The 26,014-nt window shown below is 36.6% G+C and overlaps 1 protein-coding gene across 5 annotated transcripts in view; it reads right to left on the bottom strand.

Moving 5' to 3' along the window:
• Window positions 1–26,014, bottom strand: part of slc4a4b (solute carrier family 4 member 4b) — a 74,893-nt gene that overhangs the window by 28,783 nt on the left and 20,096 nt on the right. For 4 of the 5 annotated variants that reach the window (XM_051677615.1, XM_051677616.1, XM_051677613.1 and 1 more), the window contains exons 2-8: window positions 24,806–24,876; window positions 19,402–19,575; window positions 14,109–14,244; window positions 9,126–9,286; window positions 8,041–8,220; window positions 5,357–5,452; window positions 4,822–4,898 (exon numbers count right to left, since the gene is read on the bottom strand). In XM_051677615.1, coding sequence (XP_051533575.1) covers window positions 4,822–4,898; window positions 5,357–5,452; window positions 8,041–8,220; window positions 9,126–9,286; window positions 14,109–14,244; window positions 19,402–19,575; window positions 24,806–24,876 — 895 coding nt within the window. The remainder of the gene's footprint in view (window positions 1–4,821; window positions 4,899–5,356; window positions 5,453–8,040; window positions 8,221–9,125; window positions 9,287–14,108; window positions 14,245–19,401; window positions 19,576–24,805; window positions 24,877–26,014) is intronic. The other variant, XM_051677618.1, reaches the window with a different exon arrangement.

Below are 26,014 nucleotides of genomic sequence, written 5' to 3'. Positions count from 1 at the left end.
CCCGAAAATGAGCACTCACTGTCATCTCAATGAAATAATTTTGCCAGCGAAAAAAATAGTTTTGAGATTTAAAACTTCAGCATTACATTTTTTTTATATCTGTATGTATTGTGTCTTATAATGCATTGGCAATGTACACTTAAGTTTATCTTGCCAATAAAGCTTGATATACTGTAAAACGAATCTACTCATTTGATCCTATAATTAAAAAAGTCCACTGGAAATGGCAGAAGATTTTGCCCAACTTTTAATTACAGTATGTCAACTGATTTTATGGCATGTAAACATATACTTGTATCAAAGATTTATACTTGTAAAAATGTATCTAATAAAAAAAAAAAAAACTGAACATTTTAGCATGAACATAATTAAATAATTAAAATAAATGATGACTAACCAATTTCTTGCAAGGTCTTTGAGACAAAGTATAAAGTCAATATTAGGGCTGTCGATTTAACACGTTAATTCGGTGCGATTAATTTACATTTACATTTATGCATTTGGCAGACGCTTTTATCCAAAGTGACTTACAGTGCACTTATTATAGGGACAGTCCCTCTGGAGCAACTTGGAGTTAAGTGCCTTGCTCAAGCACACAATGGTGATGGCTGTGGGGATTGAACCAGCAATCTTCTGATTACCAGTTATGTGCTTTAGCCCACTATGCCACCACCACTCCACTAATTCTATAATGCATTAAAAAAATTAACGCAATTAATCATGTCCCTGGACTGTAACAAGGAATATTCCTTATATCTGAGCAATTCAAGCTTGGAGTACCACCTGTTTTCTCCAGGGGGCAGTAAGCGAAACTCCAGCTGTATAGGCAACACGCAGCTCAAACAGACAGAGAACAAACCACATTTACCGAGGGCAGACAACACAAGATGAGAATAAGTTCTTGCGTCTCCAGCTTGATGGAGTGCAAATCCGAATGCAGGGATCTCAAGATGCGTTTTTCTAAGTTTCAAACTTTGTTTAATTTGACACAGCGACCTAAAAACGGTACGTTTATGACGCGATGTAACAGAGACGCTCCAAAAGTGTCCGGCTGATGCAGGTGTGCATTGACGCATCCTTAAAGGAATATTCCTGATTCAATATAAGTTAAGTTCAATCGACAGCATTTGTGGAATAATGTTGATTACCACAAAAATTAATTTAGACTTGTTCCTCCTTTTCTTTAAAAAAAGCAAAAATCAAGGTTCCAGTGAGGCACTTACAATGGAAGTGAATGGGGGCCAATTTTTTTACGTTAAAATACTAGCTTTTTCAAAAGTATAAAGACAAGACATAAAGGATATGCGTGTAAAACTGTTTTAGTGTAAAATCACCTACAAACCTTTTCTATGTAGGGTTATTGCCAATTTTACAACTTTGTTACCATGATGATATAATGTCAACAAACCATAAAATGACTGTAAAAATGATGACTGAAACAACTTTGCAGCTCAAATAATACACAAGTTTTAACGGAGGAATTAATGCAAGTGCATTTATAAAATGATAAGCTTAAATTATAAGTCTTTAAACCCTCCAAAAATGGTGCATTGTAAGTGCCTCACTGTAACTTCGATTTTTGCTTTTTTAAAGAAAAGGAGAAACGAGTCGAAATTATTTTTTGTGGTAATTAACATTATGCCACAAATGATGTCAATTTAATTTAACTTGTATTGAACCTGGAACATTCCTTTAAACAAGCCCTTATAATAAATTATTTTGGACAGATTGACGAATCCAGTTGCAAAATGTATTGCTGTGAACTGTAGGCCAATGATAGACTTATGTTCAATAATATGGAAATAAACAATATATTGCATTCTAAAGCCACTTTTAGTATTGTCTTTTTTAATGCTTTACTTGTGTGCAAAATAATATAATGCGTTTTAATTATCTGTATTATTATTTTTTATAATATATATATATATATTTTATTTATAATTATTAAAATGTAACTATTTATAATTATTTAATCATTATATGTTGAATTATTGTTATTTGAGGGGTTTTTTTCAGTAAACATTTATGTATGCGATTAATTAATCGGCATACCATGCAATTAATTCGATTAAAATTTTTATCGATTGACAGCCCTAGTAAATATATTTATGATTATATTTTAATATTTGATTTGATGTACCGTGTACGAAGATTAATCGTGATTAATCCTAGAAAATTGTGCGATTAATTAGTTTACATTTTTTAATCGATTCACAGCCATAGTATAAGTACAGCACAGTAGGAACATTGCTCATTCGTAATGCAACTTCCACTAATCCACAAATATTGACACAACTGTCTACCACAGCGAGTTTCAACTGTGTGCTACGGTGTTTGATGAAAGTGATTCTTTTGTCCTTGGGATATGACAACGTTGTGTTCCTTCCAACCCAAACTCCCATAGGGAAGACTGCTCTGTCTGCTTTGATCTCCTTGTATTCTAAACGTACCGTTCCCTCATGTCCATGGGACAACTACGCAACATTCTGTAACAAAATAAATCTCTGCTTTTACATTTTACCTCACGATACTGTATTGGTATTCTAAAGCCATATAATATTCAAATGATCTAATTTTCACATTAACATCACGTCTATTTTACTTTATGTTCTGCTCTACTTTTATGAGTCTAAAAAGAAGTAAAACTGGAAGTTTAGCTCTTGCTGCACAAAGCACCGAAGTCCAATGAAGAGGAATGAGAAACAAGTTGGTAAAAGATTGCAATATATCACTTTTGAATCCCACAATATTATCGTAATGTGAGAATATTGTGTTGCCAGGTCTCTGCTGATTCTCATACCTATTCTACATTGTGTAAAAATGTTGAAGTCAACATGAAATTGCATTCGCAACCCATTTTACTTTTCTAATATGTCGCATTCCTGAGAGTGATATGATATGCAACCCCCCTGATAGCACACATACATCACCCAAACAACTATTTAATGTGTGTGTTTACATCGACACATTTGTACGTTGTTTGCTCATCTGTAATATGTCTAGAAGGTGTATGTCAATAAGCATGTCTCGGATGTCATTAAAACATTCATCAGATGTCTTTAAGACATTTATGATGTAGAATGTTTAAAAATCTGATCTTTTTTAAGATGTTTAGCAGATGTTAATTAGACTATGATGCTTTCCAGATGAAAAGATCTAAAACAGACATCTCTGAGATTTATGTGTGCTATCTGGACCTCTATATTGCAAGTAAACCACTCGCATGTGCAATCAAATCTCACGCTATGCAACTAAAAATTTCTATGATTAGCCACTGGCATGTAAATGTTCAGATTTCACTCATCGGTGATTGAGTAGTATAGTGGAGAAGTTATTAGCACAGAGGTCTTTTCACTACATGTTGAGAGTAAAAGATTGGTTTAACTCGTTCAGTGTGTCCTAAGATGAGATCCACGGATCCATATGTCAATGAATAATTAAATAACGTCTCTTTTAATACCCTTTATGATTTTTACAGTCAGTTGTTGATAAAAAAAAAAAAAGAAACATTTATTTCTAATCACACATGGATGCGCTAAAGAAACCATGCACGTCTTCTCTCGTTACATGCGTTTACTGGCTGATGCTGCTAGTCTTAAAGAGACAGTATGTATTTAGCACTTGTTTTACATATCAATGTAAATATTTGTAAATAGTACAAATTATGCAAGTAAACAATAAAAATATACATGCAACATAATATATGCAATTTCAAGACATTAACTGATGGAACAGACTGAATTTGCTAAAATGTGACCAATTTGATGAACAACAAATGATCAAATTTAATCTGTAAAATTTATATTTTCGAATTGTACCTAGAAGGTTCCTTTATAATTAAGAGCATTAGATGAAAGAGAATTAGTTTTATATGTAAGCAAAATGGACATTGTAACAGAAATGTGACCATATGAATCGATATTGAATGGAATCAAGTTTGGAATTGAATCGAATCGAGAGCTTGTGAATCACAATTGAACTGGAAAATCTGTATCAATACCCAGCACTAATGTTTAACTACGGAAGAAAAACTGTAGGGCAGGATTTGGTCCATTTTCCTGGAAGAAAAAAAATAAGTTTAAATTTGAAACCTTCGTTTTCAGTTTCATAACGTCATCATTTTCCAAAGAATGCGGTTATGAAGAGCGTTTTCGAAAGCCCAGGGGGCCTGGGTAGCTCAGTGGAAAAGATGCTGGCTACCACCCCTGGAGTTCACTAGTTCACTAGTTTAAATCCCAGGCGTGCTGAGTGACTCCAGCCAGGTCTCCTAAGCAACCAATTTGGCCCGGTTGCTAGGGAGGGTAGAGTCACATGGGGTAACCTCCTCATGATTGCTATAATATAATGTGGTTCATTCTTGGTGGGGCGCGTGGTGAGTTGAGCATGGATGCCGCACTGGATGGCATGAAGCCTCCACATGCGCCATGTCTCCATGGCAACGCACACAACAAGCCACGTGATAAGATGCATGGGTTGACGGTCTCAGACGCAGAGGCAACTGGGATTCATCCTCCGCCACCCAGACTGAGGCAAATCACTACACAACCACAAGGACTTAAAAGCACATTGGGAACTGGGCATTCCAAATTGGGAGAAAAAAAAATATATATATATGTTTTTGAAACAACAACACATTAGTGTGGACATGGCCTAAGTTTTACATTTTTAAAAGTTAATTTGGTCAATGATTCAGAGTAAACTAGGATAAAGATGGCCTCAGAGTCAATAGACATGGACTAAAAGTAACAAAACTCCAGTTTGTTTCTTACATTGACTTTAACACACACACACACACACATATATTAGCACACTTCACAATACCTGCTCTTTTTCAGGCTTGTCTGAGAGATCATTGAGGCTATTGGAGGTCATATTACGATGGGCCGTGGTTGGGCTACCTGCAGTGGTCACACAGGGTCAAAGGTCAGTAGCTGATCAGCTTATCAAATGTTCAAAAACAAAACCACAGAAACAAAGATGCCCAGGAGTCTTACATAAAATGCATTTTGTATATCTAATTCTCAACAAATTCTGTTACTAACTCGATGGACAGGTTTTACAGAGTGAAATTCCTTTCTTTCTAAAGCTCAAAATCTACACTACTAAACGTATTCTCTGTCTATTTAATTCTGAGCACCAGGACCAATGACAATTGACTATGAAGAAGGAATAAATAACAGTGTTACTATGTTTGGAATGGAATAAGTGGTTTGCTTACTACATACTGCACAGTATATACGGTATACTGCATACCATTTTTTAAATGTTGTGTGAAACAGACTACAAAAGAGGTCAACTCTAGACTCAGAGGATCAGTCTAGCATTACTTAGTCTTACTCATCAGCTACAGACTTACAAAGAAGTCCCATGCTGTTGCTTCTCTGCATCTGAATTTGCTCGTCAGGTTCAAAGGTGGTAAAGCAAGGCACAGTGTGATCGAGAGGACTGCGCGCTTTACGCACAAAGAGAGAGAAAGGAATACAGGGTGCATGCACATCATACAAGACAAGTAGGAAGGACAAGAGACAGGGAGGAAAAAAAAAGGAAATCATTAGAGCAGAAAAATCGATTAAAGTAACGTACATTTATTCATAGAACAGATTTGAAAAAAAAGACTGCAGTTTGAATGGAGAAAGAATTGAATATTGCAAGAGAGGAGAAAAGCAGTGCTGATGAAGCTACTTTTTGTACTAATTGTAGCTTCTAAAGCTACTAGATGCGAGCTAAGCTGCAGTCAAGCTAGCCTTTTGAAAAAGTAGTTAGCTACACTGTATACTACTAACAAAAAGTAGCTAACCACATTTGAGCATTTTAAGGGGTCATATTTTTTAAACATATAACTATTAGATGATATAATTTAACAGGCTCTGTAAGCAGGAGTAAGTGTCAGGGAAGTGGCCCACCATTTTTAGACAATCAGAAACACTCACTAAATGTCAATCATTTTGTGCATCTGTAGGTTTACTGACATCAGGTTGGCTGGAATGTCTTTGGTGGGTGGGGTTTTGGAGATAGGAGGTGTGGCTAAAGGGATCGGGGAAGTCTAAAGGCCAGAACATTCCCATACGCAGATGCTTCTAGTGCCGCAAGCTCCATTTTGTGCGTTGTTGCGTTCCTAAATGTGTCCGACCACAGTTCACAACACAACGCAAGTATGCGCTGCATTCTCAACGTTGCCACAAGGGGCACTATAGTGGACATTTGTACGAACTGTCCGCTTCTACGGTGAGTTTTTTCTCTTTCAAGTCAACTACTGTCATAGCAGAGCATCAGTTTGCAACTTACCTGATCAATGACACATACAGTTTAATGGCACAGACTTTTGAAAGTAACTCTATCGCCCCCTTGAGTACTGACGTTTATTACCACCACAGTAACGCAAATACGCACATTAAAGGAATAGTTCACCCAAAAATGAAAATCCTCTCATGATTTACTTACCTTTAAGCCATCCCAAATGTGTATGACTATACTTCTTTAGTAGAACGGAAGTGAAGATTTTTACATATAAGCACATTTCAACTCTTTTTGTCCATAAAATACATGTGAATGGGTGCCATGAGACTGCTGGATGTGTGACGGTCCTAAAGTCATATTTAGGCAACATAAAAGTAATCCACACGTCTCCAGTTGATCAATTAATGTCTTCTGAAGCAAACCGATTGGTTGATGTAAGAAACAAATCGATAATTAAAACTTTTTTAACTTTAAATCGTTGCTTCCAGCAAGTTCTGGATTACTGTTTGAAATGACTTAACCCTCGTGTGATGTTCATTCCTCTGTTGTAAACAAAGCGTGAGCTTCGGACTTCTCACGTGTACGTGCCATTGTGCTTACATCGACTGCTGGCGGGAAGCGTTTTTTTTTTTTAAAGTGAATAAAGTTTTAATTATCAATTTATTTTTCACACAAACCTATCGATTTTCTTCTGAAGACATTAACTGATCGACTGGAGACGTGTGGATTACTTTTATGCTGCCTAAATATGACTTTTGGACCGTCAAACAGCCAGCAGCCTGATGGCACCTGTTTACTTGCATTGTATTGACAAAAAGAGCTGAAATGTGCTTATAAAAATCTTTCCTTAGGTTCTGCTGAAGAAGGAAAGTCATCCACATCTGGGATGGCTTAAAGGTAAGTAAATCATGAAAGGATTTTCATTTTTGAGTGAACTAACCCTTTAAGCATATTTAACCAGACCGGTAGCCAAACGCTCACATTTGCGTACGTGTACTTGCATTAAGTATGTTTTGGGCCTAATTCAATGGCTAAGTCTAGCATCAGTTAGCTAAATTAAATTGCTTACAGCAGCTCTAATGAAATATTTTTTCTACAAATAAGAAGATGCAGGGACTCAAATTAATCACTTTTATTTTATTTTTGAATTGGTTCATTTTAATGAACCGCAATGAAGCGATTCACTAAAACTTGCATTTGATAATGGCCTGTAAATGTGAGGCAATTTGAATGCTTGCCAATATTCGTTGAAAAAAGAGCTTAATACTGGAAAAGCTACGTTATTTAAAAAAGATGAGATACCGAGAAATGTGAAGTAGAATCACTACTTTTAGTTACTCCAACACTGTGAGAAATATGATTAGATTGGTATATGACTAAAGCATGTTACTTTTATTTAGAGAAAGACACATGCAGTAGTTATCAGTTTCTGTGGCGCATTTCAGAAGAGTTCTCTAAAGGGTTTTTTTTGTTCTTCCTGTTAGGGTTTGATTGCTGCTAAAATATAAAAATCTCCAAAAAATGTGATCACCACTTTTCAAACACATCTAATAACATGATTTTAAAACATGAACAGATTGTCAATTTTGCAATTTGCAAATGTGCTTTTTATTTTACCAACAAGGAAACATCTGTATGAATGCAACCTTTTGTAAAATGAGAGAGAGAGAGATAGCTAGAGAGATTGAGACGGTCTGATCGATTGAGCAGATAGGTGACGTGATGCAAGTGAAGAGAGATTGTGGAAAGTGATATAGTGAAAGAGAGAAGTTTAATATATCACCAAACTGGCAGCTGTGTTACCATTCTCTTGGCTGCTGAACAAACGGCTCGCACTAGACACGCTTTTGCCAATGTCAGCCAGGGAACGCAGGTTGGACTTCTTGGTCTGGTGGCGATGTTTCCGTAGCAAAGTGTACATGACCATTTCCTTCAGATCTGGCTTTAGCTGCCCACTCTCAATCTGATTATCAGTGATTATTTCTGTAAAAAAAAGAGAGAGACTTGAGTTTACCCATAGCTCAGCTCATACTGAAATCTTTAAAATTTCTTAAAAATAAAGGTTGCACTGAGAACCAAAAGGGTTTTACAGACTGATGAGTTAGAAGAAAATTTTTTGTAAATAAAAGGGAAGTTTTGTGGCTTTAAGTCCATGTCTATTAGCTCTGAATCTAATCTAAATGCTAGTGCACTCCTTAAAGTTGACAAAATTAGCTATTGATATTACATTATAGGTTCTTAGATCAGTGTATTGCTTTATAAAGACTACATGAAATCAAACTTGGTGTCGCTTTTAGTCCATGTCTGTTAGAATTTTTTTTAGCTTAGTGTACTCCTACAATTTGACAAAATGAACTTTTAGCAGATATACACATTTAAATTTACAGTCTCTTCTCTTCCAAAAATATAGATTACTTATCTTGAAATAAATATGTTTTTATCCAATCAAATGTCTCTCCCCCAATTAATTAACTAGAAGTAGAAATAGACTAGCAAGTAACAAATCATGGTTCATGGCTGTGATGTAAACTAAAGGCTACTGACAGAAGATAAAGAGTGTAAATTTTAAATGTGTTTATCTGCTAAAAGTTTATTTTGTCAACTTGTAGTAGTAGTACACTAGCATATAAAGCTAAAAAGCTAACTGACTAGCTGCAGTAGCTTTAAAGCTAACAGATTCCACGGGGTCTTTAAAAACAATACACTGTTCTGAAGAACCTATAATGTAATATCAATAACTTTTTTATAGGTTAAGCAACTGAAGAAACCAATACAGTGAAAAAATGGATCATGATAAGGAGGAAGTTCTTTGCTAATGTTGTGCAAAGAACTATTGATGAACCTTTATTTTTAACAGGTTGGCGTAACATGCTGAGTTGCAGTTTTACCAACGATCTGCGGAAGAGAGTTTGCCTCCATGTCCAGCATGATGGTTCCTTTTTCTATGCAGTTCTTCAGCTGGAAAAGCGAGTGGAGAGAGAGAGTGGCCACATGAGGTTTACTCCAACGCTCTCCACCCTTTTCCACCTTCTCTTCAAACTTTATCCATCTTAGCAACACAAACACACATAAAATCACATAAATGTTCTGAAAACAACTGAAGGATATTTAGGGAAGTGTAATGTGGTAGTCATATTGGCTCTATCCTTTACAAAAAATAATATCAAGTTTATTTTTGAACATGATAATACAATGTTTTTTGTGAGGTGTACCATGGTATAGCATTTTTGTTGGGAAATGGTGCCATAGTATTACCATGTTTTTTTTTTAAATGGTTCCATGGTAATACCATGTTTTTGGACATTGCACTAGGTAATACCGTGTTTTGGACATATACTTTTGTAATACCATGTTTTGTTGGACATGGTACCATGGTAACACCATGTTTTTGGACATGTACAATGGTAATACCATGTTTTTGGAAATGTACCATGGTAATACTATGTTTTGTTGGACACGGTACGATGTTTTTGGACATGTACTTTGGTAATACCATGTTTTGGATATGTACTTTAGTAATACCATGTTTTGTTGGACATGGTACCATGGCAATACCCTGTTTTTGGACATGTACTATGGTAATACCATATTTTTGGACATGTACCATGATAATACCATGTTTTGTTGGACATGGTACCATGGTAATACCAAGTTTTTGGACATGTACTATGGTAATACCATGTTTTTGGACATGTACTATGGTAATACCATATTTTTGGACATGTACCATGATAATACCATGTTTTGTTGGACATGGTACCATGGTAATACCATGTTTTGGACATGTACTATGTTAACATCATGTTTTTGGACATGTACCATGGTAATACCATATTTTGTTGGACATGGTACCATGGTAATACCATAGTTTTGGAAATATTCAATGGTAATACCACATTTTTGGACATGGTACCATGATAATACCATGTTTTGTTGGACATGGAACCATAGTTTTGGACATTCCACTATGGTAATATCGTGTTTTTGGACATGTACCATGATAATACTATGTTTTGTTGGACATGGTACCATGTTTATTTACATGTACTATGGTAATACCATGTTTTGGACATTTACTTTTGTAATACCATGTTTTGGACATGTACTATGTTAACATCATATTTTTGGACATGTACCATGGTAATACCATGTTTTGTTGGACATGGTACCATGGTAATACCATAGTTTTGGACATGTACAATGGTAATACCACATTTGTGGACATGGTACCATGGTAATACCATGTTTTTGGACACATGCTATGGTAATACAATGTTTTTGGACATGTACTTTGGTAATACCACATTTTTGGACATGTAAAATGGTAATACCATTTTTTTTAGACATGGTACCATGGTAATACCATGTTGTGGACATGTACCATGGTAATACCCTGTTTTTGGACATGTCCTATGGTAATACCATGTTTTGTAGGACATGATACTATGGTAATATAATTTTTTGGGGCATTTACCATGGTAATATTTTGTTTTTCTTTGACGAACCTTGTAGTACCATGTAAATACCCTGGTTTATGAGTATAATAATAATTTAATACGGTGTATATCAAAGTACCATGGTATTACCATCTGATATCTTCACTGTACCAATGTAACTCCACAGTCCTTCTTTGTAAATTTATGCCTTTTAAATAAAAGCTTTTTAATGTAAAACAAGAATTAAAATCATTCAGTAAATCTTCTTAAAGCTCTGCTGGCCCTGTTATCGGCTTACACATGCCCGCTTGAATGATACCTAGCCTCTGCATGGACACACAGATATCCTTAGATGTTTGTAATCTTGCTTAGAAAAGCTGTTGAGCTGAGTTTAGCCAAGCGTGGGTTTGAGATCCGAGACAAAAGTGATACATACTCAAATATGTCACCTGAGATGCAGGTGAACCCAGAGACCCAAGAGAACTCTGGGAACTCTGTCTCACACACACATGTGCATCTGAATGGGCCCTTTGTTAGCAAATAAATTCATGTCAACCTGATCCATATAGTAAAAATTCTATTTAACATGCAAATCTTGAATATACAAATCCGATTAAAGAAAGAGTAATGAAAAAGCTTCATAAACATACTAAATGATGTCTTGATGAAAATGGAAAAATTCTGTTAAGGGTTCGAAAATATCATTAGCTCACTTTCAAAACTATAAAGGTCATATAAACAATAAATGTATATGTGTGTGTCTCGCTCTGTGTGTGTGTGTGTGTGGGCGGGTTTGGGTGGGAGAAAAATGTTTTAGGTTACAGACTGGTCATTACAAGGGCATTATGCTATAAATGTGGTTTATGAGGACATTTCTAGTGTCCCCATAATTCAAATCGCTTAAAAAACATACTAAACTATGTTTTTTTGAAAATGTAAAAATGCAGAACGTTTTTCTGTGGGGGTTAGGTTTAGGGTTAGGGGATAGCGAGTCCTCATAAGGGTAGCCGCACCAACATGTGTGTGTGTGTGTGTGTGAGTTGGACAATTGATATGTCCACTTCAGGAAGAGAGCTGTAGCTCGTCAGTCACTAAATACACACAGGAAATAAAATCTACTTGGAGCAGATGAAAGCTGCTTTGTCTTTTCACTAACATGTCTTTCCTTGTTCACTCTTTCTCTCTTGCTGTCTGCTATGTCATTCTGCTTGCTTGAGTTTCACAATATAGCTGTGTCTTATATCACAGTGTTCATACTTTAAGGATAGTTCACTCAAAAATGAAAATTCTATGTGTACTTTAATCTTGTCGCTATACTTTTGAAATGGTGTGTATGTTAGTGTTAAGAGACTGGCTCCAATCACTTCCATTGTAAGTCCCTCACTGTAACAGCATTTTTTTTAAATAAATGAGGGACTTGTCAAAATAATTTTTCATAGTAATCAACATTACGTCCCAAATGCTGATGCTTGAGCTTAACTTATTATTGAACCCGGAATGTTCCTTAAATGCAGTTAATGTATTTTTCATACAACATTTTACATTGAACAGGTGCTGTGAAATTTTTTTTATTCATCATATAAGTAGTCTATACAACTTGTGCGCAATATTCCAAGTCTTCTGAAGCCATATGATGGCTTTGTGTCAAACGCAAAGTAGATGTCTGCAACTGCCAGGTTTCTGGCCGGGTTCGGGTCAGTTTTTTAAGTATGACTTCAGGTTTGGGTCAGTTTTGTATTTAATGAAAAATAAACAGGCCTACCAAACTTGTTTTACGTACGCGCTCTCTCACAGATACGTGCAAACGGTTGAGTTAGGGGCCATTCACATTCAATGTGTTAATGCTTGCTTCTGCTCTAAACATGTAAACATGTTTACTTTTCCTATAAGTAAATATACGCTTGACAGACGTCTTTAACTGTTGCACCTTGCCTTGCTGTTTCTTCAGCGTTTCACGCAGGACTGGCACATTTTTTAAACATTGTGTCAAGTTTAAAAGAACTTAAATTTTAAAAAACTCATATCGGAACACGTGTTCTGTTTTATTCATTGCGCTGCATCTAGCTTGATTTTAGTGCAGGTGACACAAAGATTCAACGTTCTGAACAAGATCAGGCTGCAAAGAGTACTTTATGTGACTGTTACATTGTTACACATTATTCCAGATTGTTCTGAACCAAACAAAGTTTCAGCGCTTGATAAACGGTATGGTGTAGTGTTTTAAGGGGACACCGTGCCTTGTTAAAACTGTGTTTACTGATACAATACTGTAACAAATGTTGCCTACAATGCTAACATAAAATACAGCCTATTGCAACAGTACTTGCTTTGAGAAGAAAATATTAAGAGAGTGAGAGGTTTTGGGTTCGGGTCAGGTTCAGGCATAAAATCTGACTGTACTGTTCGGGACAGGTATGGTCAGCTCACAGTCTCGGGTACGTGTTGGGTTTGGGTTTCATTTAAAGGCCTGTGCAGACCTCTAACGCAAAGTCGCTACGCAGTGAATATCTTCCTCATCGTCGAAGGTCTCAAATTAATACATCAATTCTGTCTTCAGAAGACTTGAAATATAGCGCAAGTCAAACCGGCTACTTTTGTGATACTTTTATGCTGCTTTTTTTGTCCTTTTTAAAAGCTTGACAGGAACGGTCATTGTATGGAAAAGAGATACGTAAAGATTCTTCAAAAATTCTCCTTTTTTGTTCAACATGCGGGTTTGGAACGATATGAAGGCAATTAAATGATAACATAATTTTAATTTTTGGGTGAACTATCCCTTTAAGTAACAAACTGTGCGTATCTCTCCTTTAGTCTAGATGTATACTTCAGATACATTTTATTTTTGTGGTTCCACAGTTATTTTCTGCATTGCTTCGGCTTGACCTTTCTGGAGTGAAAACACTTATCTAATAGCATACGTGAGCTATACACACACTCAGGAATGTGTGAAATCCTAAGAACAGTCAAGTGCCACGCTAAAGTTGAGAGCACCTGGTAAATGACGCGAGTGTTGAATACTTCTGTTGTTTTAGTGTATAAGAGAGGTCTCCCTATTTAAATATTTTTGACCTAGATTTGAGTCTGGGGACAAAATAAATAATCTGCTGAATAAGCTAAATCTGAAAAAAATAACTTTAGGGGACGTCCCTAAAAGTCAAAATGCCTCATTAAGAAACAAAATAATGTTTTTGTTCATGTCTAAAAATGTGAAAAGGTCAGTAAAGTGCAGGGTTAGAGTGTGGTAATTATAACTAGCTTAATTTATGAACATGAGAAGTTAAAAAGAGGTATAAACTGCATTCTAAAACACATTTCAGAACACAACAATGTATAAAATTTTAATATTTTTAATTCACATACTTGCTTAGAATATGTTTCTGGCATACTGTAAATGTTCTTTGCAAATAACTTTTTGTTTAGGTGATTATGCGTTACCTGGCGGTTTCCTTCCACTCCATCTCATGACCGTCAACGGCAAGAAGTTCATCGAGTTCAGTGAAGAGCTGTGGTGGAGGCGGGCCACTGTCATCCTCCCCCAACATAAAGCGAATCCGCTCTGCTGCCGGAGAAACTGACAAGAAAACAACCAATCAGGAGTGAGAAAAGCTATGAACTACTATCCAATCAAAATAAACAACAGATTCCAAATCTAAAGGTGAATGTAGTCTAATCGTTTCTACATAGATATAATATCTAGAGTTTTTTAACTATAGAACCAGGTCCTATGTTAGCATATGGGTAGTTGACGTGAAATACTTTTGGAAAGTTGACATGTCCTGCGGTGACATGCAATACTCCATCATTAAAGGAATATTCCGGGTTCAATAGTTAAGCCCAATCTACAGCATTTGTAGCATAATATTGATTACCACAAAAAATAAATGTGACCCACCCCTTCTTTTCTTTTCTTAGGTACTTTTCATATGTCTTTTATGTATAAATTTTTATGTTGTAGTCTTGTCCCAGAACCAGACTTTCAATATTAAACTATGAAAATCCATTAAAACTATGAAAAATTAAAAACTATGATAATCTAATCAAAGAGTGAAATAAACTTTTTTTTAATTATATTTATTGTGTGAAAATGATTCCTATCAATTTTTCAAAAATGTACAACTCTCCCACAGTTGTGGTGTCATTTCCACCACACCAAACAATTTTTTCCCCTAAAAATGTCGACAAATGTGTCTGTAAGGAGCATGCTTGAAATGTCATATGAGACAAGTGATTTTTGAAGAAAATAAAGAAAAATCAAGGCAAATATCACTTGTGAGCACAGTATTTTCATTGGGCGCAGTTTCCAATCAATCTGTAATTGTGCCAAGTTACGCAAAAAGTGTGAAAATATTATTTAATTGTGTGTATTTATTATACATAAAATGTTAGCAATGAAATTGTCTGTCATTTTTATACTATATATAATGTCATTTCCATTAGTGTCATTTCCATCACAAAATTCTATTAAACACAATATAAAATTTGAGATGTGCTGGAAATGACTTGGAATTGAATTTTGATGTTCAGTATAAAATAATAGAAATGACATAAATCTCCTGTGATGCATGTACATTTACCCTTGAGCATTATTAGCAGACAAATTATTTTAAATAATAGTGAGGGTGTGAAAAATGCATTAACGAGACTTGACTTCCTAGTACTCCACAGTGTTAGAAGTGCCCAAAGTTGAACACCCACAAACATTTAAACCAAAGGTCTTAATGTTGACTTAAAAAAAGTCCATGGACATAAACTCCTCAAATACACAACCAGTAACAGACAACAGGACAATAGTACTTTGTTTGCTGTAGATGGGACTGTAATTGGAATCATTAGCCAACATCAGTTTTATGTAACATTACAATGAAAGAAACTTCTTGTAGATTTGAGTGAGTAGCCAACCACTGCTCAGGAAGTGATAGTATATTTCCTGGAGAACAGAAATAGATAGTTGCAGGATAGCCTTTGCAAAAGGTGACTGAGCCAGAACTGATTATGTGTGTTATATGTGAAGCACATTCACAGGGAAGTCATCCAATGCAAAGCAAAGACATGAGGAAGAAATAACAGAGGAAACAGCACAAGGACATTTTTTTTCTTTAAAGTCTGTCAGTGTTTCTTGTACCTGTAATGTTGTAATAAGCAGCACCACACCTTTCATGGGTGTATGCACATACATGTTCTATATGGGTAGGGCTTACTCTCAAATGAAACTGGACAATTTAAGAATTAACCTCTGGAATAATCAAACCTCTGTCTGGGAAACAGGTCCAAAAATACCAAGTTATCTTCTTGTAAAGACTGACTGTTGAGGAAATCTGTTTGTATTTCAAAACGGAGCGAGTAACTGGTCACTGTAATTAAAAATCAAAATCTGTATCAGTGTGCACTGCATCATTGTGGTAGCAAAACTGCATCAGAACCTAAAAGTGCATGTGTGTCTATATCAGGGAATGTCATTTATGTGTTTGAACGCATCTGTGCCAATCTGCATGTTTCTTTAAAATTTTGCCTCAGGTCAAGGAAAAAAACAGGCAAGGACCTGCCAATTCATTCATTAATTACAGAAGTGTTTTCCAGTATCTTTTTCAAATTAATTTGTCATACATCTTAAAGGGATAGTTCACCCAAAAAGGAAAAGTCCATACAATCCAATAAGTCAACAGGGTCCAAAAATTTGAAGCTCAAAAAGCACATAAAGGCAGCATAAAAGTAATTCATAAGACTCTAGTGGTTAAATCCATGTCTTCAGAAGCGATATGATAGGTGTGGGTGAGAAACAGATCAATATTTAAGTCCTTTTTTTATTAAGAGGGCAAGTTTTGACCCCACATTTTGAATTAATTTTCAATTTCAATAGAATTCAAGTGATGTGTGGCCATGTGTGTGTGTAAATGACCCCTTTTTAACAATTCCTAGTTTGGAATACGGAAGTAAACTATAGCAAGGTAAACTTCTGAAGCAGCAAATGGGAGACCTCAGCAAATATAATTTTTGTCAATCACATTTGCCAAATCTACTGTCACTCCCTCAGCAGCTGTATTAGAAACCCCATCACAACAGCGCTGGCTAGTTTTTTTATTTTTATTATTAATCCCAGGACAATATAACACAAAGAATAATGTTATAATGGCTTGACAAAGCCAACATACTGTTATTCTACAGACATGGTTTAAGGTTTTTCCAAAATTCCCAAACCAAGATTTCAAAAAAGAAATGTCGAGAGTAACTTCTCGCTGTTGGTCTGGGTAGCTCAGCGAGTATTGATGCTGACTACCACCCCTGGTGTCACGAGTTTGATTCCAGGGCGTGCTGAGCGACTCCAGCCAGGTCTACTAAGCAACCAAATTGGCCTGGTTGCTAGGGAGGGTGGAGACACATGGAGTAACCTCCTCGTGGTCGCGATCAGTGGTTTTCACTCTCAATGGGGCGCATGGAAAATTGTGTGTGGATTACGGAGAATAGCATGAGCTTCCACATGCTGTGAGTCTCCGCGGTGTCATGCACAATGAGCCACATGATAAGATGCGCGGATTGACTGTCTCAGAAGCGGAGGCAACTGAGACTTGTCCTCCGCCACCCGGATTGAGGTGAGTAACCGCGCCACCACAAGGACCTACTAAGTAGTGGGAATTGGGCATTCCAAATTGGGGAGAAATAAATAAAAAAATAAACACTCAGTTTTGGTGCTGATTCTCCTTTAAGACTTGACGGTAACCGCCCACTATTATGATTGGCTCTGTTCTCTTGACTGACCTGCTTTCTCTACTTGCCATCTACTGGGCAGGATACGGAAGTGATAAGGTAAAGTAGGTGTTGATGTGTTGTTGTGGAGGCAGTCAGATGCAAATGTCTACCACAGTGTGACATCACAGTGCGGAGGAAGTTTTGAGTTCTGAAACTAACAGTATGTTTTTATAGTACAATGACCTCTTATATGTCAAAAGATCAAGGAAAATTAGATTCTTCATGTTATAACTCCTTCTCGCTTTTAAGCTACATCCACCAAACTTTGCACAGACCTTAAGGCTGTTCTGTATTTTTATGCTATGACTTTTCTATCTGATCGGACTTCAGGTGTTCGCACAGCAAACGATCAAAATACAAAAAATCCTATACACTTACATTGATGGAATGTTCGTGAATTCAAACTCCTAATGGACCTGTAATACCATGTTTACACCAGACTTTAGCGGTGCACCACGTCAAAAGCATATCTTTCCTATTCTTATCAATGTCACTGTCTACACTGGAATTGTCCATTCTATTACTGACGCACTGTAGATCTACTAAAGCAACTTTATTACTCAAGCTCACAGCTGATTGGTCCGTGCTGTCTGCACATCATTTAGAATGTTCACTTCAACACTTTCAGTGTAGACAGCCTCACGCTGTTGTGTTACGTCACGTCGCGTCTGGTGTAGACGGTGTAATACCTTCAAACTTTTACAATTAATTTGCACTTTCAGACAAGGCTTTGTCAAGCCAACATCAAAATTTGTCTCTACAATCTTAATTAGTCTAGTTTTGTTGATTTATATATATAAAAAAAAATATAATTATGTAAAAAGTTAGCCAGCTAGATAGCTACGCTGCTAAAAACGTCATCACAGTCTGTAAAAAGTCTGTCAAACAGGGTTCATTTGTGAGCTGGGGAACTATCCATTTAATAAAACGTAATTATTTTAGACCAAAATATCACTTGGGCTCTGCTAGATGCTAAATAAATCATTGGTAATTCTGATTTCAGAAACTATGGCGTAGAACATTAGCATCGGCTAATTTTGAGGTTGCTAGTTTGTAAACAGAACACATGGGTTAGCATGATTCCATTCAAGAACATACTAAAGCTTCTTTGATACAAAAAAACTTTTCAACATACAATGTGTCCCTCTTTCCATGCAATTCAGCATGTTTGGTGCACACTAAACTTTGCTAAACTATCCAAAGCTTGGCTATTGTCTTCTGCCCAAGTAGCCTGAAACAGACCCTCAGGAGTAAACAAGGCCACAGTGTACTGAACAGAGCAGTAAAGATCATCCCTGTGGCCTAAACTGTACCTGGCTCTTTGCCTCTAAACCTGGACTAACAGTTCACGCCTCTTGCCACAAGTGGCTAAAATTACCTATTACATACACAATAATAGCATATAAACAAAGCATTATTACGATCAGCTGACCACTAATACTAAACATGTTATGACTGAGAATACCAGCTAAATCCAGCCACAAATCTAGGCCATACAAAGTCAGATATTGTGCGAGAAATTAATTTCAACAGGGGAACTGAATCTAATGACTAATATGTGAAGTCTGTGCTGTTTCACACTGTTTGTTTAATGTCCAAAATTCAACAGAGAGACGCAGAGAGGGTTCACAGAGGATAAGTGCGGATAAAGGTGACTGTGCACTTGTTTAGCTTGATGATTTACCTTTTCATCTCACTGATTAGCACAGATTAACACAAAGAAAGACAAAGACCTTTAACTTAGGCTGTAAGTATTCAGTTATCACTCTGTATCTTGACTGAATAATTCTGTACATTCATCCACTCCCTGGATTCCTCTGTAAAGCCTTACTGACATATCATCGAAGAATATCTTGTGAAAATTTTATTATTTCAAAAGCAACTGGTCCGGATTTTCTGCTTGTCATTATTTACTCACCCGCATGTTGTTCCAAACCTGTATGTTTTAAACCTGCAATTTTTCATAAAGGGGCGTGTCACTTACTGAGTGGTTTGAGAATGCTGGAGGCAGAGTCATCTGCATTCTCAGCATCTGATTTGTCGCTCACATTTTCCGTCACACGTTCTCGCTTCTCTTTGTGACTGGTTCGTCGTCTGTGCTGTCGCCGGCGACGGTAACTCTTAGGCACGTGAACTCCAATGTAGACCGTGTGATGACCTGCACACACACAAACAATGAAAAAAACATGGTAAGATTACAATGTTTCACAAAGTACCAATTATCCACACAAATACACACATACATGTGAGCATATACGCACATATAAACATATCACATGTTATAAAGGCAAACCCTTAATTTTGAAGGACCCATGCGTACACATGCGTGGATGTTGTATTTTGGCTTCGCTATACGCAATGCATAATTTAAATTCATTTAAACCGACTACTCTCAGTTCAGAAGACTCTGTGCTGTCAGTAAAGGGTTAAAATTTGACGGACGGCGTCATGTGACAAAACAACATGGTGCCGATCACAGCGGACGAAATGCCAACAAAGTTACATCTGGTCAGAAACCTAATTACGTTTTTACATTGGAACCTGTTTGAGTCTCTAGCTTCATCCGATATGACATTTTTTAAATTTGAGCCATTTATCATGAAACGCCACGCTGCTAAACACAATGAACACTAATGTGTACTTAAGTGCATTTTTTCCTTAGAAATCCTATATTTACTGTGCATTATCATACTGAGAATCAATGGATGCATTCAAAAGCTGAAAATGTTTGCTTTTAGACGTTTTATATGGAGTTAGGATGAAAATAAGGTTTATTTCAAACTGTTCTGAGACCAGTGCAGACAGACAGCACACTGGAGGTTAAGTCATTCACTAAATAGGGGGAAAGGGATCATCCTGTAGCTTTCTATGCAGTTAACTCCATTCACTCCTAAAATTCAAACAAAAGTTCAGTTTCGGGCTGCAGATGATATTTGGACCACTAAACATGTACATAGATTCAGAATTTATAATGTATCATTTTATTTTAACATGGATGGCAGTGATTGGATGATGCTGGCCATTATTTTGAATCAGAATTAATTCTGCTAATTTCTTATGCAATGTCTGTAACATCTCAAAAAATAATCAACACTCCTGGAAACATAAAAAAACAATTTGATAAAAATAAAAAAAATCTTTCTATAGTTTGATATTATTTAAAGATTCACAACTTAGTTCCATTGTCCACATATCTGGACATGGATTATTATTATTTTTATTTTTTATTTTATTTTTTGCATGTTCCTTAGGTGCTACTAGTTACAAATCGAAAAGGGAAATGGAAAATGCAAACAGCAGTCACGCTCGGGTCTCAGGGGGATAGAATTGATCCAATGTTTGACGATAGCCAAAAAGCTCCCTGAATTTGAAGGACTACTGTCCAGTGATACAAGCATCATAAGTTATAACATGCATTTTTATTATTGGTGTTTATGAGCTCTCTAGGAGGATTTGACAGGATTATATAACACATAGTGATTCTCTTTCTAAGGTGTGTGCACGTGTATGTGTGATAAATGTGAGTGAAATGCATTTTAAATTCAATATTTAAGAATAGAGAAAGACATAAGATGTAATATTAGCCTATATATTATTAAATAATTATTATATGAAGGAAAGATCTGACCCCTCGGTTATAGATAAATGGCCAATTTTTTTCCATAAAACTGATCAGACAGTAAATGGCACAACATCTCCAGGAAGTGGATACAAATAGCACAGTTGAACACAAACACACACACATGTTGGTGCGGCTATTCTTATTAGGACTCTCCATAGACATAATGATTTTTATACTGTACGAAATATAGATTCTAACCCCTAACCCTAACCCTACCCCTAAACCTAACCCTCACAAAAAACTTTCTGCATTTTTACATTTTCAAAAAAAAGACATTGTTTAGTACTATTATGGGGACACTAGAAATGTCCTCATAAACCACATTTATAGCATAAAACCCTTGTAATTACCAGTTTGTAACCTAAAACACACACACACGCACACAGTGCAATAAAACTATTTGTCATTCAAGAAAATCATCAATCCAGTCATGCGTCCATCACGCATCTTTTTCACAATCCTCAACTTTATTCATGTCAGGTTTGTCTTTAAACAAATACATCCATCAAATCTTATCTGACAGAGTGTGTGAGTGAGTGGGTGGGTTTGATTGAGACAGTCATGTGAAAGTCCAAAGTTCAGGGGAAGGATGAAATAGAAACAAGTATAGAAAGTGCAAAAGTGTGTGAAATAGTCATGTTTGAGAATCTGTGTATGTGTGTCCTGCCTTTGATTAAGTTTTACTCATCTGAACTTGTAACACTTTATGAATTCCACAACTGAGGGAGGATTCACTAAGAATGAACTGCACCCACTGATGGTGTTGTTTATTTCAGGGCAGTCTCTCATTATGGAGGCGTCATTGTAGCAACATAGTCATTCCGTTCTCACCTCAGTTCGGATGATTACATCACAAGGATATTATCGTGTGTGTTTAATCGCAATATTTTATTTTACTTAATGATACATTCGTTTAGTTACATTATACTATCATATCAATATTTTAGATCCCTTTACCCAACCCCACCCTGAAACCTAACCACTTATAAACAATTTTAAACATGTAACAGGCAGACCAGTGTAGTCACAATTATTTTAGTTACATTACACTACTATATAGAATTTTTTTTTATCACCTGTGACAAGGAGGAGGGCGTGGGTGGGCCGTGAGGACGCACACTCAGCGCTGAATTGTCCTAATCAGCCGGGAGGGGGGAATAAAGATGAGCCGGAGACGCCAGTTCGAGAGAGAGAGAGAGACACATACGGCCGCTGTGTGTGTCTCTGTGTGTTTATGTTTGTTTAAGTTAAGTTATGTCATTAAAATTCTGTTGACTGTTCTGCCGGTGCCCGGCTCCTCCTTGCCCATCCTGTGAACCCCGTTACATTGGTGCCAAAACCCGGGAAGGAGGAGGGATGCGCTGCTGTGGAGTCCTCACCGCTGCCATCCACCAGGGGATGGAGGAGTCGCTGCAGGCTGCCAGCCGCTGGGAGTCGGAGGAACCGCTGCCGTCTGCCAGGGGAGGAGCGGCTGTTGTCCGCCAGGGGGCAGAGGAGTGGCTGAGGACCAGTCGACAGCGTGTCCGGGGCCGGCGAGCCCATCCCACGTGCTAATGCTCCCTCCTTAGAAATGGGGGGTGGGGGAGGGGAGAGTAGGTCACAGCCCGGAGAATTCCCCTGCCTGAGTTTGGCGATGGGGTATGTGACGAGCAAGGCGGGACCGAGCGGCGTCTGGGCAGAGCGAGGTGGGGAAGACAAGTGGTGAATGAGTTCCAACTGTGTGCCACACCGGTCTCGTGTTCCAGTGAGGGGCGGTGAGAGAATTTAAGGAGAGGAGACAGACGGGGAGAGAGAGACGCCTGAAGCTGTGTGTTTGTTGATGTGTTAGTGTCAAGCAGTGTGTTATTATGTGCGACTGAAAAGTGCAACAATAAATGTCTACATGCTTTGTCAAGCCGGTTCCCGTCTCCTCCTTGCCCATCGTATGAATTGTTACACAATGTTACTCTAACTGTCACATGAGGGGGAATGCATTCTGGCCTGGGGCACAGAACAGAAAAAGGAAGATGGAAAATGGAAAATGAAAAACAGTGCATTAAAAAGAAAACAATGCCCAAGTGGACAAAGAGATTGGTAGGCTTAACTTATCACTTTATCATTGAAAATCTTGAAGAAAGGCTTGAAGTTAACCAACATTTAACATTGTTGATAGATATAGATGGCCAGCTAATATAAATATCCGTTCATTTCCGAGTATCTTTTCTGTCACGGTTATGCAAAAAGTCACTGTATGCTGGGAATGGGCATCCAGTTGTTTACATTCAAAAAAGTTGTTAATTGACCCTCCGCCATGTCCAACCTATACTTGGGCTCATCTTACTAACCATAAGTGATGTTAGTTGTGCTTTCCTACCTTCGCCTGTTGTTGTCTCAAACACAATGTGAGAAACCACTGGATGTGGAGTAAATTACCTCAGGAATTATTAAACAACACCTGGATTAATTACTGATTAGATCCCCCCCAAAAAAAATTGGCAAAGAAATGTGTGAAATGTGAGAATCAATCATGTTGAACAATTGAGCCTCTTCAATATTTTCTTTCTTTTTTTGTTTGGATGAAAAATAAAGATGCAGATCAAATAAAATGAAGAATTTGTTTTAAATAATAAATGAGTTATTGCTATGTACATGACTGTTCGTATAAAAAATTCTAAATATAAAAGTTCAAAATAATTGGCATCACATTAAGTTGTAACTTTTTTATTGAATACTTTATTTAAAAAAAAATATTTATTATTATTATTATTATTATTATTTAATTTTTGTATTTTTTTTTTTGTGTGTGTGTTCGGAATTGTAATATTGTTACATTTTGACGCAGTTTGAAAAGTGATGAGTAATTAATGGTTCCGTTTTAGGTGTCAAATTTTGTGTCACCTTCACATGACTATTTAATATAAAGTTAAAAGGGCTCCAAAGGCCATGTAGTTTGCCTATGGGTTTTTAGCTTTTTATCTGTGTTGTATTGTGTGTATTTGGTGGGGTGCCAACATTTATGTTGCATACCCCTCAACAAATGTGTAGTTGCACCCCTGGTAATAGTGCCGTGTTAATTGCGCTCTAGGCAAATAGCGCTGATGTTTGCGAATCCGATATATTCTAAAATGAGCCTCAGGCCACGTCCACACTAATCTTTTGATTTTTTTGGTTTTAAAACCCATTGATTACTCTACGTTTACATCTCTCATCCCCACTGGAACTGGGTTTTTTTCTCGACTGAAAACAAAGCATTTCAAAAATGCTCCCTATCTGCGCAACCTTTGGAAAATGTTGACGTTAGGAAACTTAAAAAAACAAATTAGTGTAAAAGTGGCCTCATATGCATAGAAAGGAGGCTTGTTTGCAAAAAACTGACAATTACTTTTTTTAAGTACACATAGCACAGCAATATGCCAGCACTTTTTAAGTGTTGCAATACGACACGCTTGATCAGTGAATGCCCTCCCAAGTTTGTAAGCAGATTCTGTGTGTGTATGTGTCTGGATTAAAACAGCAAACATCTTCACGTGCAAAGCTCTGGTTTGTTACATCTGCACCACATATAATCCTCTCTTCCCCTTAAGCAGAAATGACTACCACTGAATCAATACAAAAACAAAACAGCTGGCCATCAGATAGAGAGAGACAGACAGGAAGGAAGAGTGAAAGTGACCGTGAAACTTAATCCACTAAAGAGTCTTAGAATTCCACGAAAGATACTGTGACACTTCAGATCATATGTCAAATTCTATATATTTAAGTGTGCATGTGTGTGCATGTTTCGTACCTTCAACCTCCTCTTCACACACATTTTTGATGTAAGATGCTCCCCTGTCCACCACAGCTTCATCCTCCATTCTGAGAAAAGAAAAAGTACAAAGTTTGAACCAAAATCTACCAGACTTGCAAGTAAACGTGTGATCTCGCCTACGTTTACTGCATGATTTGTAGCTGTGTAAGATTTCTCAGAACAGTGTTTCTTCTAAAAAAGCACCTGTTTTGTAAGCTTTCTCTTTTACCTTCTTGTTGTTTATCAGACATACAAAGCTGAACTAGTCAGCAACTGGTTTTAAGTCAAGTCATCACATGTCTTGTACTGAGAATCGGATATAAACAATGCGCTCTTATGTGCTTGCATAGAAAGTTGTAGATTCTGATTAGTTGCATCATTTTTGCATGGATCCAAATCTGACACAGGGATGACTCTAAATTTGCACTTCTATGTATATTAGGGATAGTATATTGTATTTCATATAGGCTATATATAGTATATTGCACAATATACAGTATCAGAGAACTTTTCTTATTATTATTAATAATTGGAACCGGTACTAAACAGTAATCCATCTTTTCTGTACATTAAAATGTGATGCTACCTGATTTAATTTAAAATCATGTGTAAACAGTATAATATAGTAATATAACAGGCAAAATGGTAATCTAGATTTCTAGATTTTGGTCATCATATTTCAGACACCATTCGCTCATCTTAGGTGTTACTGAATTGCTTTAAACATACATTGCAATTCTGCAACAATAGGTCTCTGAGGATTACAGAAAATACATTTCTGTTATTTCTACCTTAGTTTTTCTCATTAAAACTCGATTTTCTGAATTGGTAATAATATTCAAAATTAACTTAAAGGAATATTCCTGGTTCAATACAAGTTAAACTCAATCGACTCAATATTAATTACCACAAAAATTAATTTTGCCCCTCCTTTTCTTTAAAAAAAGCAAAACTCTTGGTTCCACTGAGGCACTTACAATGGAAGTGAATGGGGCCAATCCGTAAACGTTAAAATACTCACTGTTTCAAAGGTATAGCCACAAGATGTAAACAATGTGTGTTAACATGATTGTAGTGTGATAAAATCACTTATTAACCTTCTCTGTGTAAAGTTATAGCCAATTTTACAACTTTGCATAACACTGCATAACGATGTAATGTAAACAAACCCTACAACCATAAAATGACTGTAAACATGATGATTTA

Source organism: Myxocyprinus asiaticus, chromosome 38, assembly GCF_019703515.2.
Source record: "Myxocyprinus asiaticus isolate MX2 ecotype Aquarium Trade chromosome 38, UBuf_Myxa_2, whole genome shotgun sequence".
Lineage (NCBI taxonomy): Eukaryota > Metazoa > Chordata > Actinopteri > Cypriniformes > Catostomidae > Myxocyprinus > Myxocyprinus asiaticus.
This window is presented reverse-complemented; position numbering and strand designations above follow the sequence as displayed.